This window comes from Corapipo altera, unplaced genomic scaffold, assembly GCF_003945725.1.
Source record: "Corapipo altera isolate COAL_440 unplaced genomic scaffold, ASM394572v1 61305, whole genome shotgun sequence".
NCBI classification, from domain to species: Eukaryota; Metazoa; Chordata; class Aves; order Passeriformes; family Pipridae; genus Corapipo; species Corapipo altera.
This window is the reverse complement of record NW_020884909.1, coordinates 3,082,645-3,104,238: the sequence shown is the minus strand read 5'-3', so window position 1 is coordinate 3,104,238 and position 21,594 is coordinate 3,082,645. Positions and strand designations below refer to the sequence as shown.

The 21,594-nt window shown below is 38.6% G+C and overlaps 1 protein-coding gene across 4 annotated transcripts in view; it reads right to left on the bottom strand.

Moving 5' to 3' along the window:
- Nucleotides 1-21,594, bottom strand: part of SLC44A1 (solute carrier family 44 member 1) — a 74,258-nt gene that overhangs the window by 51,962 nt on the left and 702 nt on the right. For all 4 annotated transcript variants that reach the window (XR_003529256.1, XM_027653099.1, XM_027653098.1 and 1 more), the window contains exons 2-3: nucleotides 4,154-4,243; nucleotides 1,550-1,692 (exon numbers count right to left, since the gene is read on the bottom strand). Coding sequence is in view for 3 of the 4 variants with exons in the window: in XM_027653099.1 (XP_027508900.1) it covers nucleotides 1,550-1,692; nucleotides 4,154-4,243 (233 nt within the window). In the remaining variant the exon portion in view is untranslated. The remainder of the gene's footprint in view (nucleotides 1-1,549; nucleotides 1,693-4,153; nucleotides 4,244-21,594) is intronic.

Genomic DNA, 21,594 nt, shown 5'->3' with positions numbered 1-21,594 from the left:
GTATCTGTTAATTTGCTCAGGTCATGCCTCAAGCCACAACATCTTTGTTACAAAAACATAATCCTTCTGAACCTCATTAAGACTTCTCAATAAACAACAGTCTGTCTATTAACTGTGTTAAAAACAGTCTCTCATTTTATTTGCTGTCTTTTGAGCTTGCTTTTACAAGAGGAAATCACTAAGCAGTGGTAGATGTTTCCCCACATAACGGTGTGATTTCTATCGTATGTAGCAGTCTATTACAACAGTATTTACTACATTTCAACAAGGTGTCTAAATTTCTCTACCTTCACACGAACTCAGACACCATTTCTTTCTAAAAGTAAGTTTAAAATTATGATTTTAAAATTTGCATTTTATCTCAGAATGCCAGAATGCCGATTTTGTATTGAATATACACGGATTTGGAAACCATTAAAATGTTTATGTAAAAAAATAGGAAAACTATGCTTCATGAATTTTAAGCCTTTCAACCCTCCTGGAAGATGGGATTAAATTAAGAAGTGGGGCTTTTTTTGACAGAAGAAATCTGTACAATATTTCAGGCCATTTTATTTATCTCAAGTCCTTCTGGTAACCACCAATTACCCAGCCACATTAAATCTTAAATCAAGTGTTTAGAAGTTTTTGGTATAGCAACTCCAAATAAGCAGATCTTAGGAAAGCATCCCTCCAAAATAATTTATGCAAATCATCGATTTTCTGTTACTCTGAAAGTGTGAAGCAAAAGGTTATCATACTCAGAAATTAGTAGCTTTTTAATTCTTTGAAGGAATCAAACAGTGAAAGAAACATCTTTTTTTTTTTTTTTTTTTTGGTCTGTTAATACCACTGTTCAATGGTCAGGCTAAACAGTTTACTGTCTTAAGTCACCCAAGTTGTACAGACGCACTCTGGGCACTGACTGGCAGACAGACCTCAACAGATGTTTTAAACCTGTAAGTCCAGAATTTTTGTTACTTCTCCAGTACTACTACTGCAGTGGGATGTTTTCCTGTACAACAGATGGGAAATACCTGAACTGTAAGTAAGGGTTTTAACATGATACTGCTTAATAAGAGCTGTGAGCTGCTTACAAGTTTCGTGCATTTTCTCCACAAGTCACTTACGCATTTTCTGCTTACAGTTTAATGTGCTAGATATACCTCATCTCCCCCTGCACCTAGCAGCAGAAACCGAGCATACAACATCAAAAGCAAACCTTTCTAAATTAATATCAAAGGTCAGCTCCTAAATCTGAAAATACTTGTCACACCTAAAACTCTAACAAACAAGATTCTTCAGTGGCCTAATACAATATCCTACATGAAGTGGATACCAAGAAAAGGTAATTCCTCAATGTCTTTAGCTATATTCATATTGCACATCTCCAACTACTGTTGCTGGTTGTTACAAGAGATTGTCGTCCTCTAGGTGAGAAAAGTGCCAAATGACAAGCAGGAATGAGTTAGCATATCTCTTTTCCCATTTTATTGAAAACCACTCTCAAAGGAAGAAAGGTTTTGCCTTTCCTGGTTTACAGAATGCAGCAACTGAATTGCATACTTACTTCTTGTGTGTAAGGTCCAGACCACTGTTGACTATTCCCTCCACCTTGACATTTTTCTGTCCACAAATATTTCCATAACTGTCATATCCTGAAAGCAGTCTCGCAGCTGCTCCTGTAGCTATTGAATAGCCACAAATAAAACCCTGCAGGAGAAAATAAAAAAAACAACAAACAATCCACAGTTTAGCAATATTTTGTTTGACAGCTGGGAGAAGCCAGTTTTATTAATTTGTTTGTAAGTAGAAGTTGTCTAAAAATTCTTTCGGTCTGAAAAAGGAAAGGCAAGGACCATCGCAGAGAGATGTTGTGCAACGATAAAATTGAATGTAACCTAAAAGAGGATTGAGATATCCAACACTGAGTATTATACAAGCATAGTTAAGACTCTTGTAGGTGGTTTTTTTGTTAGTCATTTTGTCAGTGAATTGTGCATGAAGCAGAAGGGAGACCAAGAGAAGGCAGTAAAGGAGAGCTTGCTACAAGCAGAGCTGGAGAATTCCACAAAGTCCAGATTTTCTTGCTTTCAGACTTTTTTCTTTCCTTCAAATTACTTGCCTTCAAAGATGAGCTAGAATGAAGAGGCCTATCTAACAGAAGTTTCTTTTAAGGAAGTGCTCTTAAAACAAGTGACCAGATCAAGGCTGCTGTGGTTCCACATGCTGGATTTAAATGCAGGAAAGAAACAGACACAAAGCAAGATGGCTCAGGCAGTGTAATGTGGAAAATATCAACATGTAGGCAGGTCTTGCTGTGAACTTTCAGACACACTTCACAAGCAAAACCAAGATTAAGATGGTGATTGTGCAAACAGGAGACTGGTGCAAAAGCACCCTTGACACCACCACTGACAGGCAGAAATGAACCATCAGCTCACTCCACTACCACCAGTGAACTTGTTTTCACATGTGAGACAAGCTAAGATTTGAGCAGCTGAGACAAATGCGTGAAGCAACAGATGGCAGTGGGAGGATCAGATGAGATGATGACAACAGGTAATGAACTCAGCACAGAACAGTGAAAATGTGGTTTCAAAGGTGTGAAGATACAGTAGAGTGACCTTCTCTAACAGATAGGCTATCAATTCCAGACAACAAGCCAATCATTATGTTTCCCTTGCCAATGCACTAATGCACTTATAGACCTAATATTCAAACTGAAAACAAGGGCAAAGTGAGCAAAAAGCTCACTAGTCATAATAATTCAAGCTAATTTCCAGCACTCACTTTTAATTTCTCAGATCCCCTACTATCCTGTAAAGGACATACTAGCATGCATTTTACATACAATAGTCCTCAGGTTCTTGGCTGGTTCAAGAATTTTTGTCCTTACACACAGGCAAATCATGCAACCCTTCCTCTATCAAAGCTAATTTACAAGTGTGCAGTGATGTCCTCCTGGCTTGTCATGGCACCTGACCCTTCAAATGAAGTCCTCTAGAACAGTAACTAACAAGGTACGTGACCCAGTAGGATAATTGCTCTGTATATCATATTGCTTAGACAGGAAAATTTGGGACACTCATGCATAGCAGACCTAATTATTACTGGGGGAACAGGTCAGTATGCACGAATAACCAAGGAACATCAATAAAGCCAGGAAAAAATCAAACACAAAAGAGAGAGCTACTTATTTCAGAAACTATTGTACTTTTTGTAATTTTAAGACAGCCACATTACAGTGACACTGTAATTCATATGATTTTAAATAATCGTTATAATTTTTGCATTTGAAGCACAGCCGTTCACAAACACCCTGGGGAAAGTAGAAGAAATTTTTCAGTGGAATTATTCCAAACACCAGAGACCAAGGGACAGCAGAAAAGAAAGCTGACAGCATCAAAGTCCCAAACCCCTAAGGACTACTGCTTGTAACACAGCAGTACAAGACAGCAACAGACATTCTTTGTCTAAGAAGAACGGCATGAAGCAAAACAAGATGAAAAGAAGTGTATTGCTAGTTTTCACTAATCTGCAGCTCTTGGAGGTCTGTTTTTTTAACATAAAGTCTAGAGGGTTGTGAGGCTGACCTGAGAAAGGTGATGGCTTCATCACACAGGACAGAGCTGGTATAACTTTGAAAGAAAGATTTTACCACCAGTAATATGGCTGTTAACAGTAGCTGCTTCTACTAAGCATCCAAGAAAAAAAAAAGGCAACAAAAAACAAACAAACCAAAAACCCCAAACAAACCAAACCAACCCCCCCCCCCCCAAAAGCAGTCAACTCTTTGATACTCAGGATCTTTGTTTCTCACAGAAAGTTTACTGTCATTCACAGAACTGTTTACCAGACTCAAAGCTATCACTTCTGGGACATCCAGCCCCATAAGAAACGTGACTCAAGTGATACATCTTCATGATGTAAATCACTTACCAATGAAACTGGAGGGGAAGAGAAGCTGAAGAAAGAATTGGCACAAACAATAAATTATGGATCCCTACAAAGGACATACTACCCATTTCTGTTCTACAGCCAGAGGTTCTCATGCAAATATACCCTGACTTTTCCCAGTGATGAAGTTACTGAAGGGTTTGAAAATTCCTTTCTTCTGAATGCAAACTCTTTAACTATATAACATTTACAGGATTATCTGAGTTTTACTCACCATTCCTATGCAGAAGAGGATGAATAAGAGCAGCCATGGTACATCTGTGCAGCTGTGGTCCTCCAGAGGCTTCCACTCTCGCTTGGAGCTCTTGTGTGAGAAGAGAGAGATGAGGTTAACAACACTTTAATTGTCTGCTCACAACAGAAAAAGGCAGAAAATTATTCTATGGGGTATTAACACGCTGCAGGAGCCATCCTTAAGCTCTGAGGTAGCTGAAGCAGCTTGGTCAAAAGACTTCAAAAGAAGTGCTTCCACAGGAAGCTAGATCAACAAATATTATTTATCCAGAAAAGAGGTAATCTATCCAAGAATTTACAAATATTTATCCACAAACTAGGTTATTTTCACTTGACTTTTTATTAATATGAAACAGAAATTAATGGCATGAAATTGATGATATCTCTTTATTTCAGTCTTCCACAGCTACCTTTCAGTAATCTGATTTCCAAGCAGGATAAAATGTTAAACTTTCCAAAAGTCCCTAAGTTTTCAAACACTGTTGGCAGGTTTAGCAATTACAGTGCATGTAGAAAGGAGGCAAGAAATTGCTTTTTAATGAACAGTTCTCTATCTGCCACAAAGCAGCTGAGCTTAACATCTCAGTAAAGAAATCCCTAGCCTATATTGTGATGGTGCCAGGAAGGAAAGTTGTGTACTTAAAGGTTGAAATACTCAAAGATGGAGGCTCTACTGCAAAGTACAAAGAGATAGTTGTAAGCAATTCAAATAGTTTGCTGCTTGTGAGGTAAAAGTTCTCAAGTGTGTATACATTGCCAAGATAATTAAAATCTGTTAAAAAGAATCATCTACGCAAAAAGGTTTCAGGAAAAGAATAAGCATTAGCTGTAGTACAAATCTAAGCATATCAGAATTTGTTTATTACAACAAAAACATTGATTATAGATGAGCTTTTTCAATTGGCTTCCTAATACTAAGTCTTCAGATAGGACTCCTGAGACCCCAAAAATGCACACATTTTTAATCCTTGAGGAAGAAAAGGAGATTGATACAGCAAGAATACAAAACAGTTCCCTCCAGGGACAGAGCAAAGAGGGCAACCTATTCAGATTTTTTTTTTTCTCTCAAGACTCTGAAGCATCTTCAGGATTTTGCTAACAAGGTAGCGAACATCAGTACTCAATTAAACCAAAATGGCTGGATGAAATATCAACAGCTTTTATCTCTACTATGTATTTTGCAGATTTTTAATCAAAAAAAGCAATAGTGTGTAATGTACATAATATAAGCAAGGTCATTTTTTCACATTCATGACTTTGGCTTTTGTTATTACACAGGCACAAAGCAAATACTTTTCAAATACTACTATTAGAAAGCTAAAAACTGGGTAAATACAAATTAAATTCTGCATGCATCATGCTTCAAAAACACACAGTTTTCTAAGTCGTCTGACTTTGCATTAGGGAATTCCATGTTACCTTTGCAAGATTTTATTAAGGAAGTTCCACTTACAGATATGATAAATATAATTTTAATTCAAACTCTGCAAAGTTACTGTGAGCTCTGAACAGTCCAGCTTCTTTAGATTTTACTCAATAATCAGTAGTGAAGGGTGCTAAAAGGTCATATTATGCACCCTACTACCCACATTCAAAAAAACTGTCTTCTGATCCTGGCAGTTTACACTCAGCACTAACACACGATTCAAACTTAACATTTACAACATGATTGTGACATTTATGTTGTTATAATTAGCATAATGATAATTGCAGAAAATACATAAGGCTTCATGCTTCCTGTTCCTAAATTCCCTCCAAGAACTCCAGATTCTTCAGAAATTTAGTTTTATTTACAAACAGCAGAGACAAATTTCACCTATAGCTGTGGTCTCAAAAGTAAAAACTGCCCTTGGCAAAAGAGGGAGCAATAGAATGCTCTGCCGAGACTGTGCTTTGTTTGTTGTTTTTTTTATCCTCTTCTGTAGCACCTGCAAACAAAATCTTTTAATAGGATTTTTTAAAGCCTCTGGAATAGCTCTGGCAAGGATTTAGGTTGTCTGACTAGTCACATTTACCATAAGTAACAGTTACCATAAGTAATCCATTTTATTTACTAAGTGGACTGCAATTTATATGTTAAAAAGAAACCTGAAATGCCATGATGTAGCACATAGTTAGAAGGTTACACAGGGAAATTAATTCTGGGTCCCTAGCTCTTACTGTGCTACAAAACATATCTATAGAAAAACCCAAAAACATAAACAAACCAACCAACCAAACAACAACAAAAAAAGGCAGGAAGGTATTTTAAACAAAGAGTAGTCTTGGAGGCAACTCAAAAGGCACTACATACTTACTAACTTTTAACCACCTAGCATAGTAAAAACTTATGAAATTAAACATGTTTTAAAACAACACCCATCTTCAGTAGCCTGTCCAATCTTTCTTCTCTCCAGTCCTTGCTACAACCCAAGCTAGCTGAGCTAGCTGCCATTATCTATCTGCTATTTTCTTCTCAGTTGCTTCCTTGTATTCTGGATTCCTACTAAATCTTCTTCCTTAGCTTCACAGTCCTTTATTCTTGTCTTTGATTTCAGTATCTGTGTCTCTCTACTGAATGCTTCCTGTCCACTCTACACCCTTAGGTATCTACTCAGACTGTGATATTCATGCTTTGGCAACACTAATTGTTAATCTATGGCCAACATAAGGTTTAACAAATGCTGTTTGTTCTGCAGTCTGCAAACTATGCTTTGTCTCCGTTGTAACTGAAATACCATATCATGTCAGCAGACATGCTTTGCCTGAAACCCTAATTCAGCACTTCTACTGATTTTAGCCTTTCTTCCAGATGGATTAAGAGCCTACAGTATTTGCTTATGCAAGAAAGATAAATAACCTAGAGAAAAGAAAAAAAAGAATTTTTTTGAAACTATTTGACTCATTTAAAGTTTTCTCTTCAAACAGAGCTTTCATAATTTATGCTAGGCTCCCTAAGAATATTCTTGCCATTAACAAAGATCAGGTCAATCTGTACTGACATGAAAGCACAGAGAATCAGGAGCATTATCAGTCAAAAGTGGGAAGCTGGCAAAAGAGTCTTTCTCTCCAAGACAAACTTGCAGGTTGACAACAATTTTCCTGCCCATAACAGCTTTCCTGTGGTGATTGTATGAGTTATTTACTTAAGAACCCAAATGAGTGTGTTCAGAAGTTTACGTCCGTCCATTTTGCACAAGACTTAGCAAACTCAAAACCAAATCAGAACCCTTTGCTGCAGCAGTTTTACAATCACGTCTTAATATTCCACACATAGAAAGCTGGATGCCTACAGTTAGGTTTTCTCTTGCAGAAGATGAAATAGGAAGAATGCCAGCACACTAGCTGCTGGCTTTTCTAGCTGAATTCAGAGCTACGCAGTCTCAAGACAGCAAGTACTTGTATGCAAGCGCAAAATAGAAAGAGGTTATTTTCTTGCTATTCATTGCATTTCCCATCACTCCAAAACAAGTATAGAAACCCCTCCTCCAGATTTCTTTTTCCAAAACTAGCGTAGCCAAAACCAGTGGTTACCACTTTCACTGTTAACTGCAATGGCAGCACATTTAAGGTGTCATACAACAGTCATGTGCCCTAACCAGAGGGCAACACACATAAGAGCACAAGGAAGTGTGAAAACACAGCATGTCACCAGGGGACTACAGAAACAAGGAGCTACAATTTATTTTAAACACAAAATGCCTCATGCAGTGTAAAATTTGGGAGTGATGTGACTGAAGCAAGAAGCCTATTAAATAACATCTGCAGCACTATATAAACGGATAATCAAGCAGTGTGTAAGTAGCAAAGATGTGAATACGGTGAGGATAAAGATGGAATTTGCCATCAACTGAGGATGTTGCAACACTATGATTAAAGCAGCAGAGAGAAAAAGTCTCAGTGATCAGATGACATGTTTCAAGAAGAAGAAAATGAAGGTACTAGTGAGGCAGGTGGGCTGAATTAAGGGCAACCCAGTGAATAACTAGCATGAGTAACAACCACTGGATGAAAAGAAGTTGCAGGAAGAGGTTATACTCTGGGCTTTAGCTAAGCTAGTGAGCATAAACTAGCAGCTAGAGAGCACAGGAGTATTCCAATTTTCATATGAACATCCAGGTTGTAATAATAAAGTCACAGCTTCATTCAGTTAGTCGAGGACAAAAAAAATCAAAACCAAACCAGAACAAACAAATACAACCTTCACATTTTTCAGCCCAAAACAATTCTCTTAAGAGACCTAGGATGAAGAATATCCAATCAAAACCCTACAGAAAGATTCACTAGTCAAAAGTCCAGAGAAGACAAAATTTAAAGCAATTTCCACAGGAAGCAAAGCCAAGTGGTGTTATATTTTGGGAGATACCATGATAGTTACATGAGCTGTGCCATTCTGGCTAAAGAAGAGGCTCTCAAGTGCAGGTGCTCTGAACTCCTGGAAGGTCCACAAATGGCCCAGGACAAATGGTTCATCACCCCTATTCGTAAGTAATGCTACACAAAACCTTAGATGCAGATGAAAAACAGTGACCCAATATTCTTCTACTTCAGCACTTGGTTTAAATCAGTTCCAGTTCTAGTCAAAATAGGAGAAAATAAGACAGAAAAGTTGAAATATTTTTTTTAACAGAGATGCACACAAATAATTTTGACATTCTCTCTTAAGAACCAACAAATTGCTTTGGTTTAGTTTCTTTTTTTTCTTTCCACCTGGTTCTAACACAAAATGAAGATGCTGCAAAGCATCCAGTTTTCCATTTGCAGGAACTGAGAATAAGTTTTCTTATTTTCCACACTTAGAAATGGCCACTTGCTTTCTACCGAAAGCAAGGTATGGCATTTTGATTCATCCATCTAAACAATCAGGCCTAGATTTACAAAGGTTTTTCAGATCAGGATATTGAAGCACTTCAGCATTTGACCCATCCTCCCCTTAGCAGCTCACACCATCCTTTAAGGGTGTGACTTTTCACACCACTTGGGACTTCTGAAACTTTTGTTGGTGCAACTGGCGGGTTTACAGGACTGCCAGACACAGAACCTGTGTATGTGAACTTCACCACTGCTTTCACCATTTATATTAATTCATTTTTTGACCTTTCCTTAAAAGTTGGGGGGGAAAAAAAAAAATTCATTGCCTGCTCTCTCCTCAACAATGCACACTGAATTTTTAATCAATTCAGGTCCTTAGTTTCCATTCTATACTACATCCACCTTCCAATTTTTTAATATCTCAATCACGACACCAACCGCACAATCATTGAAAGACTTCCTCCCTGCTCTAATTTACAAAATTTAATGAAGTTTAAGACGCATCTTCCTTTCATGGAACAGTTGTATTAGGCCGTCAAACACTGGTCTGCACAAATACCTGAACTCCCATTTGTTCCTCAAAATGGTGTTCGTCTGTGACCATTCTTTTAAGTGGGATATAGTTTATTTAGTTTTTAAGCACAGAACCCAGCTAATAACCAAACTGACAGTTTTAAAAGCCATGGAACTAGATGGGATTGACTTCCTTTGGTCTTTCTGACTAGTATAATGAGATCCTCTGATATCTAACAAAGAGAAAGTTCTGATCATAGTTCTTCACGCAGTGGAGACAATTCCTGGTTTGGTTTTTTTTTTTTTTCTTTCTTCTCGTTCAGGTTCTCTGATATTTAAGAGTAACTGAGTTTTTGTTAAGAGACCCTTCCTCAGCAGCAATAGTTTGACCTCAGTCTTATATTAAGCTTAAAGGTACCTAACAGGATCTTTGCATCATCACTGCTGAATTAGCTGTCACTGCCAAGGTAGCTCAGCTGAATCAATAATTTTCAAAATTATTATTTTGGGGCATGGGAGAAGAACCATTAATTTTCTGAAGGAAAATTGTAACTGTGTACCATTACACAGATTGTGCAATCTGTGCTAAAGATACTGGTAAAAAAAGTAGTTTAAATCACTACAAGTAATTATATAAGTTAAGTTTTCACATAGCTTTAATTAATGTCAGGGTTTTTTTACAGAGTGACTGTAAAAAAATTTGGAATATTCATTCCTACAATCTCTAATAAGTTTCAGTAACGATAAGAAGATACTAAAAATTTTGGGTTGTAAATATTTCATGGGGTTTTTTTAAGTGAAAAAATATTTTTTATTGTACTTTTAAAAATCTTCAGGGATATTGCTACCGATGTTCCAGGTTAGGATAATTTGTTATAAACCCCCATTCTAATAACCACATTAATCTAACTACATCCTCTGTTTGTTTTTTTTATCACCTTGATGTTACATCTGGACTTAGAGTTCATACAACTGTACTTCAATAGAGGAGAGTAAATATAAATAACTGCTGTTTATTTAAATCAGGAACTCGGAAATTATTGTGTAGTACCTATCTATCTACATAGGAAACAAACAGTGTCAGTGTGCACACAGCATCAATAAACAGCCCTTAGAGGCAAAAAAGGATTTTCATCCTGTCCTGCCACAGAGTCCTCCAGCCTCCACCTTTCCAAGGATGCAGACTGATGCTGATAAAGTGCCAAGATTCAACTGATAAGTAACGTTCAGTTTATTCCAACAGCAGAGTGAGTACATAATACATAAATTTTACATGTACATTGCAAGGTTTGACCCTTCAAAGTTGGAGGGTCCATTTGCGATACTGCGCACGCCACAAAAGGACACATAAGGGCATGACTCCCCAGAAAATGGGCAAGCCAGGTTAAAAAGATGACGAGCAAGAAGTCATCCAGTTCAGAAGTTGTCCTGCAAGCTATGTTTAAAACTGCATCTTCACGTGCTGTTGAAACGTACACACACTGAAAAAGAAAAAAAAAAGAAAAAAAAAAAGAAAAACACACACAGTTCTTGAAACATTTATTAGTATTTCCCAATGACTAGGAAATGATTCTTTACTCATTTTATATATCTTTACAAGCTAAAGAACAGTACTAGTCACATGCTGACCTTTACCAGTAAGCATTCCACCTATCAATAAGAGGAGCCACAACTTAGTAGTTTACCAAACTGTTTCCAACACAAGAATGTACTTCTCCAGGTTTAACAGAGAGCATGGCATTTTTCTGCATGAGACATGGAACACTTTTCTACACTACTCAGCTGCTTAAAAGAATAACTAGCAGCAATTCTGTATTGTCCTAATGAAACTTCCTCCACCTCTGAACAGATCTTAATCCCAGAGCCTAAAGAGAAAGAGGAAATGAGTCCAGACCCCAAGCATTAACAGTTTAGGATGTTTTCAGAACTCTCTAACCTGAGGCCTAAAACAAAGATATGCACCCTAGTCCATAAGCAGAAGCCATTTTGACACAGAATCATAAAATGTGCTGAGTTGGAAGGAACCCACCAGGACCACAGACTTCAACTCCTGGCCCTCCACAGGGCACTCCAAGAATCACACCATGTGCCTGAGAGTGTTGTCAAAACGCTTCTTGAATCCAGACAGGCCTGGTGCTGTGACCACTTCCTTGGGGAGCCTGTTCCAGACACCAAATGAAGTTACCCATTCCTCTTCCATCATTACAAATTTCAAACTGCAGTGAATAAGATGACTGGTAGGCTGCATCTGACCACTACAGAGTGGTCAAAACATACATGATATCAATTACAGATGTAGACTAAAGTGTGTCTCACTATAAACGCAAATTAGTAACTACTTCATGAGCATTTCTCTGCATCTACAGCCAACTTAGCAGGTAATGACTCATCTAAACAAGTGTGTAAAATGTCAGAACATAAAATTAAAATCTAGCAAGTTGTTTCACATTTTCAAACAAAAGCATTAGCTTTTAAACCTGTTAAATACACTGCACGAAGGAATTCATACTGAGGGGGAGAAAAAAAGACATGTAACACCCTCACAAGGAAACAGAGTCTAGAGTCCCTGACAATATGAAAGTCTACGTTTGTCAGCTCTGAAGAGCATTAAGTCCATGATTATTCCATGATCTTCTGTTATTTTGAAGACTGTAAAGTAGTTCTCTACGTTAAATTTTCATGCGGTGAATGCACTGTTTTAAGTGTCCAGAACAAAGCCTTGAAGCACCAAAACTATAATCAGCTCATGACTTGACCAGACATGTCACATTTTTGTAGAAAACCCTCAGTTTACTTCACCATGAAGTCTAAGAACACTGTGCACAGTTGACTCAGTTAAAAATGTTCACCATTATGCACAGACTTCCCGTGCGTGACTTACAGGCGTTCAGATAAAGTACCAAACAGCAGTTTACAGCACTTATTATCATGAGTTCAGATGATCTCTCAGGTTTGCAATAAAACTGATTTATCACACAGCAAATTACTATTACGCCTCCATTACTAGAGCAGGAACACACACCAGCAAACACAAACTTTTACTCTACTGAACTATACCAGTTCCCTGGAAGAATGAACTACATTGTATCAATAAAAATATCTCCATAAACATACCAAAAGAATGGTTAGTGTAGCCTTGGCCTGGATCTACCTCTGTGGGAGAACAGTTTTACTGCTCCTACCCCAAAGAGGCTGCTGATGATTGAATTCTCCTCGGAGACAGGGGCTTGAGTTGCCCCAGACTTACAAAAGTGAAGCAACGTCTCCCACTCCCAGGCACAAGAGAGCTTGTCACTGTAATACTGTCACAGCTGAGGTGGCAGTCATCTCTAGAAAGAAGCCCAAACACATGTGGGCAATTCCTAAATGGACTGCATAACAGGGCACGCAAATCACAGCGGAGTTTAACATCCTGAGGGTTTTTTTCTTTTTTTTTTTTCCCTTTTTTTTTTTTTTTTAATTCCTGCTTTGACCTCACTACAAAACCCTGTATTTTTCAATTTACTGCATGGCAGACACTAGTGACACTTGAGACTAAGAGCCATATAACAGTACTTTGCATGTAAGCACCCACATCCCTATTTTCTTGTCCTCCAGTGCCCCGACCACCAAAAAGATGCATCTGCTCTTTTTAGGTATGAAACTCAAAGGTCCTGCTAGGAAAAGTTTTCTGATGGTATAATACTGCTTTAAAGTTATCCACCAAAGGGTGATGAGTTTATACTTTGCTTCTCTTGAGACAGAGACTAAGAATACCACCAATTCAGTGTGCCCACATATGCTACTTCACGAACATTCTCAGATGCTACAAAGAGCATCTATGAGTTTTTAACACAAGGTTAACAAAACTGAGATCCCACAGGACATCATATTACTGATGATGCAATATGAAGATGTTTACCCTGCAAACTCCTATGCGGAGACTCCACTCTTGAATATGACATGTGTTGTATATAATCTTCCACTCATCTTGACAGTCAACTCATATTAAACATTGCTCCAAAACTCCTTTATTACATGCTTCCACCTCAGTCAACAATTTAAATATTTATCTTGAAGCATAACACAGCTGATTAAATAAAGAGCTGATCAGCACACCTGCTGAGGTTTTGAAGTTTAGAAATCAGGCCATCTGCAGACAAAAGCCCAGTTTTTAACTCTCTAAGTCTTTAATTATTGTTTCTTTTCTTCATAACCCATTGTTAAGTACTTATTTGAAGGCAGCAATAAATAAGGACACTTTACAAATATCACAGAAATATTTTTCAGGGGACTAAAATATTAATTTCAATGCATTTGTGGTACTTCCGTGATTCTTAATAATTAATAAAAATCAGTCATGCAAACAAAAACAAAATAACAACAACAACAACAAAAAACCCAAACAAAAACCCCAAAACCAAAAGCACAAAACATTTCACTTCTGAAGACATTTTGCACATACCAAGTTACTTAATCACATTTGAACTTCCTGCTTGTATATCAACCGGTTTCACAGAATCTCAAATTTTATTCCTTCCATGCCCTGCAAGTCCCAAATTATAAAACATTTTCAAACTTTGGACTAGTAAACATTGCCCAACTACAATACACACTTTGCTTCCAAATGTCTTAGCTTTATCACACGACATTAACACACATACACAAAGAAAACAAACAAACAAACAAAAATAAAATCACAGCAGAACTCCCCAGTTACTGGTCTCTGCATGAAATGTGGATTCCAGATGAAGAACACTCCATGGAAAATGCTGCCCTTGTTTTTTTGCACTCTCTTCACGTGAATTCAAGACCAAAGACATCGCAGCTCACTAAGAGCTCATGGCCTGCACAGCACTGCTGTGAAAAATAACAACGTTGCTACTTAATAGAGACAGTCATAGCAGTTTGCTACATGTTCCTTAAAAATGTATCCTACATTCAAATGGGTTTGCCAAGCGAAAATCATGGCTGCCTAAATACCAAGTCCTGACTTACAGGTCCAAAATTCTAGCATAATAAGAAAAAACAAACAAACAAAACCAAAAAAAAACCCCACTCGGGATTACAATACGAGGGCAGTGCTTGAGGACACTGGAAGTATATGAGATTAACAAGAACCAACGCTAAGAAAGCTCTGACTTAAGGAAGAAAGAGAGGGAGGAGAATGGAAAGGGAAATAATGTGTTCAGCCCTTAGTTTATTACATAAGCATACGCCTTTATAAGTAGGCAATAATTTTTCAGTTTTTCATAGCAAACTAGGGGGAGTCTGTCAAAGCATTCCCAGGAGATGGTTATCATGACCTTGAACGAAGTACTTAAACGGGTTTCTTTTTCTGTTTCTGCAGATCTGTATACAGCATTCAGAGGTCTCTTCCTCAGTCAGACAGTATCTGGAGAGCAGCAAGAGTGGTTTCAATTTAAAACAAAAACACAACAGGCCAGTGCTCATTTCTGCTGCAAACAGCAGCTTAACTACCTGGCATTAATTAAGAGCAGGCACGTTGTACATTATGTTGTGAGGCACAAGTCGCCGTGTTCTTCTCGCCAGGACTCTCCACCAGAGTCCAGCAATATTACTGGTTTAAACAATGACAGCCAGGAACTACCTTGTAAAAATGCAGTATGGAACCTCAGCTCTCCGACATACAAGCAGTCATCTCCTACTCTTGCAGTGCAATGCACACTGGGTGTTGAAATATTAAAGCACTGAAAACTAATCTTTGGGCTATAAAGCTGAATTTCTAAACGAAGGTGACACTTCTCTCTTCTTAAAATACACATACAGATGTTTCTGAGGCTGTTGTCACACAAATATATGCTTTTATTCCACATTAGGAAAATGCTTACCTAGAAAATTTTTTTTAAAATTAAAAAAAAAGGGGGGGGGGTGCTCAGCAACAGGAGGGCAATCAAGGCACTGACATTTATTTACGAAGTCTGTGAAACTTCAAAGTGGTTGGAAGACCTAAGAGAACCCTATCATATATTCACCAACACAGACTCTTTCTCTAAAATTTATACACAAAAAGGTCTCAGTACAGTTTCATCAAACAGAGGTAAAAATTAGCAATCAGTTTAATCAGCAGGTAGAAGTCACCTGGCAACACTGCATAACTGTTTTTTTTAGAAGCTAAGCCTAAGATTTACACAATTTTCCAAGAGCTGCTTTAAGTGAGAAAGATTCAAATACAAAATATCAAAGACACAGTTTATGTTAAGTTGGTTTGCAAGCTCTGATTTTCACAAAAGAACCCACTAAGTTCAAAGGAGCAGAAATTATAGTCAGCCCACAGGAGAAAGAGGCATGCACAGTTATTGCAAAGCTTGTCTTCAGAGTAAACAGCATAAAGACAGTTGACAACTTCACTACATAACAAACATTGACATCTCTTCATAATGAAAAATAAAAGCCATCAGTTGGGTGATACTGAACATAGTTGCACTATTATTAGCCTAAAAGTCTGATGGCTGACAGTATTCTTGATGCCCCATAGATTACAATACCACGAGCTTTGGATTTAGCACTCCCTATTAACAGTGCAAGATAATCAATCTTTTCCAAAACTGTTCTCACTTTATTAAAAAAAAAAAAAAAAAGTCTTATAAGGATGCTAGGTCCCATTATTGTTCTTAATACAAACTATCACTTCCTGAAGCTCTTAAAAATAAAAAAAGTTGATCTTTGAACTACCTGACAAAGTAAAGAAAATAACTTGCTGCTTACAACTTTTAACAAGTGACGTAACTGAAGGGTAGTCTAAAACCTTAGTACATGAATTTAAAGAGTACTTACAAGTATCTATGCAGTTGAAATATTTCTTTCTGTGTTAAGATTGAAAGGAATTACTTGCACAGGTTGCTTGTGACAGCATTTGTAAAAGGACATCTCATGCTTCACGGGAATCTAACAGAGCTCACAGATCAGAAATAAAGAAAAGTCACCAACAACTTCATGAGATACCTGACCCACTAGTATGTTTCTGGATCCTGCTTGTACGCTTCACCCTTCATACTACTTTTTCTTGTCAGAGGCTCAAATGGAAGCCTCATCTACTGTTAATGTACTGAACTGAAAGCAAGCTTCCAATCTCCTGGAATTAAAATTCACAACTCATTCTGTTTCTGTTCATCAACACCCTTATTCAGCTGGTTTTCTTCCATGATCATACCCCTGCCCACAGTGAAACAGGCATGTTTGGATGCCCCTTATACTCATTTGACTGCAAGAACCTCCGACAGCTGAAGATACCACTAGTGTACAATTAGCCATCTGTATTGTCCATAACAGGTTAGCAGAGACATTTCATCAGAACGGTGAGTTTTTTTAGAAAGTTAGGAACTCCAGATTTATTCAGTGTTGCTTTGATAGCAGATGCTCAAGGGAAAGTTAATGGATGATCTGTCTTCATCTCCTCTAACAATGGGAAGTTCTTACAGTCTTTCAAAAACCAAGGCCACCACTAAAACCACCAAGAATAACATGTGCTTTGTTTCTTCCAGTCATGCCTCCAATTTCTGTCAATATTTCAAGCTTCTCTCACACATATCTTGGATTAAGTCAGTAATGTATAGAGATAAAATATACAAACACACATAGTATTTCCCAATCCCAACACAAAGATCTCAATAAGTTGCTTTGCCCCCTATGACATGTTGCCAAAATAAACCTTTTAACTCCAATCAGCCGCTCCAACTGCAGAACAGCAGGAAGAGAGAATGGATTATGTATTACAAATGTCCCATGAGAAAGCAGTTTAAGGTCTGCCTCTCCCCATACCTCGTTCCCTTTCATGATCTATTAATGTCTGTCTGCTCAGATATAATGATGCAAACTTTATGGAACTGTGCTATAAACTAGATCAGCAGAGCAATCTGAGTTACACTGTAGTGCAAGTTTTCTTCCTTAGAAAAAGTCTGTTACAGATTACTTTGAACAAATGGATTTACAGTGCAGCCTAACAGTTATGGTGACATAAGAGTGATGAACTCCAACAGTTACCTCCTGCAAATCCAATTTTATAATGGATTAATGCTGTGAGATAATAGAAAATATCACTGATGAAGGAGAAGAATGAAATGCAAGAGAAGAGAATACTGCCATTCAACCACAGATTCCATTTTTCTTCTTCAATGAAACTAAAGATCTGAAAGAAACTTAGTTGTTCTATCAGCTCGGAACTTCAGCACCATTTGCTCAAAAGATGTTTACATTAGGTAGAGAATACAATTTCCAAAACAGCACACACCAAAAAAAAACCAAAACAAACAAACAAAAATACAAAACAATGAAACAAAACAAACAAACAAAAACCCACAAAAAAAGGAACAAAAACCACCACCAAAAAAACCCCCACAAAAACAAACAAACAAAAAACCCCAACTAAAACAAAAAACCAACCAACCAACCATCTCCACCAAACCGGAACAACCTCTATCAAAAGTAAGCAGAAACTTTTTAACTTTTGTTGCATGGCAGACCCACAATGAAAGAGATCCACACAGACAGAAGCACCCACCTTGAGAAAACACCCATCTCATGATAAAGATATGGCCAAGAGGAGACAGTGGGCTGAAATCACATTAAGGTACTGGCAACTAACAGCAGTGCCAGAGAGGAGACACACAGAGGTGGGGTTTCTTTCTCCTGTCCTTTACAGGTCTTCATCTCATATAGACCAGCAGGCTTTGGCTAAACTACAATTCAAAAAAGTGTTAGGAAGATGTGTTCATGGTAACTAATTATGAGTACCCAGACTGCTTTCTGACAAGTGTTAGGATGTAGCGGACACCCCACAAAGCTTTTCTCAGCAAGCTCAAGGTTCAAGATGGTGGTAGTCAAGAGACAGTAAGCACAAAAGTAATTACAGCTTAGTGAAACTAAATAAGTATAGAACAGCACAAACCCCTAAAGAAAAAAAGAAGATGATGATACTGTTTTAACACCAAAAAGGAAAAACACGCGAACAGGAACTCTGGTTGCAATGATAAAGAACAAGAGCAGATCACAGAAGATACTACACCAGGGGAAGCAGAAGAACTTCGTGCAAACATGGAATAAGACCAAAATGGAAACAAGAAATTAACTAGAAAGAATATACCCATTCTAAGTGCCTCAGCAGGTATATCCCCATATTCATTTAAGAGCTCAACTCGATGATCCTTGTGGGTTCCTTCCAACTCAAAATATTCTGTGATACCAGGGAAATTGCCCAGGGAAAATAAGGCAGAGGATTACACACAGTATTGAAAAGAGCAGAGGTCAAGGAGGGTAAGAAAGAAGAGGAATCCTTTCAACTTGGGTAGAAGAAGAAGTTTGTAGAACCATTACTGAAGACAATTTCAGCACAACACAGAATATGGATTGGAATTAATTTAGTATGAAGAGACAGGACAAACATACATTCTTCCATTCAGGAGTTTGGAAAAGAAGGGAAGCAGACTGGAGCTGACTGTCAGCTAAGGACTGATAATAGTAACTCATACCAAAATTAGGAAGGGAATAAGATGGCAGCAAGAGGTAAACCCCAGTAATTTGGAATTAAAACAGGAAAATTGAATGAATGGGGCTTTGGGGTCAGACTAAGCAGTTAAAAATGAGAAAAAGCAGAAGGCAAACATGCAAATCCATCTCTGTAAGCAGCAATCAATAGTGCTGAGCAAAGGTAAACAAGTCAATTCTAATCAGTTTTTCTCTGGAAATCTTTAGATTCTGCAGGGGAAGAGATACAGGAAAAGGCCTGAGGCATTGCTTTAGACAGCCTGCAAAGCAAAGGAACTGGGAAACGTATTCAGTAGTGAAAATGGATAATTGAATATGAAATAAAGAGTCAGGAAGAAGACAACAAAGAAATCTACCCAGTTCAATTATCAGTCACAGGTAGGTGCATTATGACAAATAAGAGGGGGAGGTGGCAGTCATGAGAAAGGGACCTGGAGGTGCAGTACTCAGATAAAATGGCTGGCAGAACCAAAACAGAAGTAATCATTTCTCTCAGAAACAGAAATGAGGATTAGCAGATGAAAATCAAATAGGCTACAGAGCTGAAGAATGAAGTTAATGAGAAATTGACTTGAAAAACAAAGTCATAAGGAATGAGGGTGAGCCACCCACAGCAATGGGAGAGACTATGTCAAAGACCAACATGCAGCTACAAAGAGAGAAGCAAAAAGTAAGTGAGGCAGTATGAAGGAATGTCTGATGGAGCCCTGCCCAGGAAAAACGGAAGAAGGGAAAGTAAAAAGACAGTGGCAGACGAGGAACATAACATTTATTTTTAATGATAAAGGGGAGGATAAGACAGACATTAGGATCTAATGTAATGCTGTACTGTAGGTTGCAAGGTTTCTGCAATCCGTATACCAGACAAACTGCTGATAAAATATTCAGCAACTAGCCCTTGATTTGGATTTCCTGAGGAGACACAACATTGCTTATGGCTGGGGTGTTTAATAAACAGCCATTCTTTATATTTCAGTTACATATATGGGATACAAAGCTCAACTGCTGTACCATATCTTGCCACACATGAGGAAAGCAAATGAAAAGTTCAATAGTGCACTATTACATCACACACCATGACAGTGGAACACAAGTGTCACTGAAAAACAAAATCAATCAGTTGAAACCCATGAACAAGCCAGACATGTAAACCAACTGATCTACTTCTTATTTTGGTCTAATGTTACCCACAAATAAGCCTGCATTTTCATTTAAGAACAGAACAGTGAACAGCAATTCAAATTCATAAAGAAGATCTAGAAAGGGCCTACTTCAGAAAAGCAATTTGGATAGGAATCACAGCAAATAAGGTTGGAAAAGACTTCAAAACATTACTTCAAAATATCAGCTTCACTCTCAGTGCTCCAAGTCTGTATCAGCTTTCCTTAAGCCACTCCTGACAGATGTTTATCTAAAGTATATTTATTTTTTTTTTTAGCAAACCTCAAGCAATACAGACTCCACAATACCCCCTGGCAGTCTACTGCAGTGACCAAACAACTTCAAAATCTTCCCCTAACGTTTAGCATACATCTCATTCTCTCAATTCAAACCATTTCTTCACGCACCATAAAGCTGATTGCCTTCCTCTTTGCAGCAAATCTGCTGTACAGAAAGAATGTTCCCTATTGCAACTGGACAGCTCTCTGCAGTGTTCTGCATTGGAAGGACAGAGCCCTTATACAAAAAAAAAAAGTCTGCCTGAACGGATGAGCTACAAAAACTCATCTCTGTGATGAGTCATCTGGGACAGCAGAGACGGACTTTCCCACATAAGCAGTCTGTTGGAAGCTGGATTCAGCCACCGTAAGTGACACAGCCAAAGGAAGCTAACATTTACAAGCGAGCAAAGCACAGCCAAGGCATCAGTCGTGATCGCTCGTCCTACAGCCTTCAGAAAGGAGCCAAGCAAAAACAACAGCACAGCCTCGGCCGTGTTGTTCAAAGGGAAAGTTAAAACGGGAAGCAGAGCCGCAAACTGGAGCGTTGGGTGGAGCTCCCAATTGTGCCTTGCCTGGCAGCACCACTCTGGGGGAAAAAAAGGAGTCAGTAAGGGCAGAGCAGAGCGAGGGGGGAGGGGAAAGAAGGAAAAACCGACCTCGGAAACAAGAGATATGCGTGGAACCAATCACACATAGGGAAAAGGATGTAGGGAGGCACCTGCAACCCTGGCCACAGAGTGGAGAAGGGGGTTGGGATTAGGACTGCCTCCCTTTCCAGGGGCAGTGGACTTGAGCGAGGCCCTGGGCATGATTTCCTCCCATGAAATTGCCTCTCTCTCTGGGGGGGGGAGCAAGTAGGGACCCCAAAGAACATGCTGCAGGGAAGGGCAGGGCGTGTAGATCTATCTAGGGAGGTGTGCTGAGGCATGGCAGAGGGGAGGAGGCGGTGAGGACGCCAGGACAGTGGTGCAAGGCACTACGACGGTGGCAGGTGAGAACTGGAGGTATGCGGCTGCAGCCATGGCAGGGGACGGGAGCAGGGTATGGTAAAAGACTGCAAAGCTGTGGCAGGGCTGGGGGAAGAAGGGGCAAGATGATGCTGATCCGCAGGGGAAGCAGCACACAGAGCAGCGCGCAGAGGGTGGAAGTGCGTAGCACGATAGGATCAAGGCTATGGAGGGGGGGTGTGAAC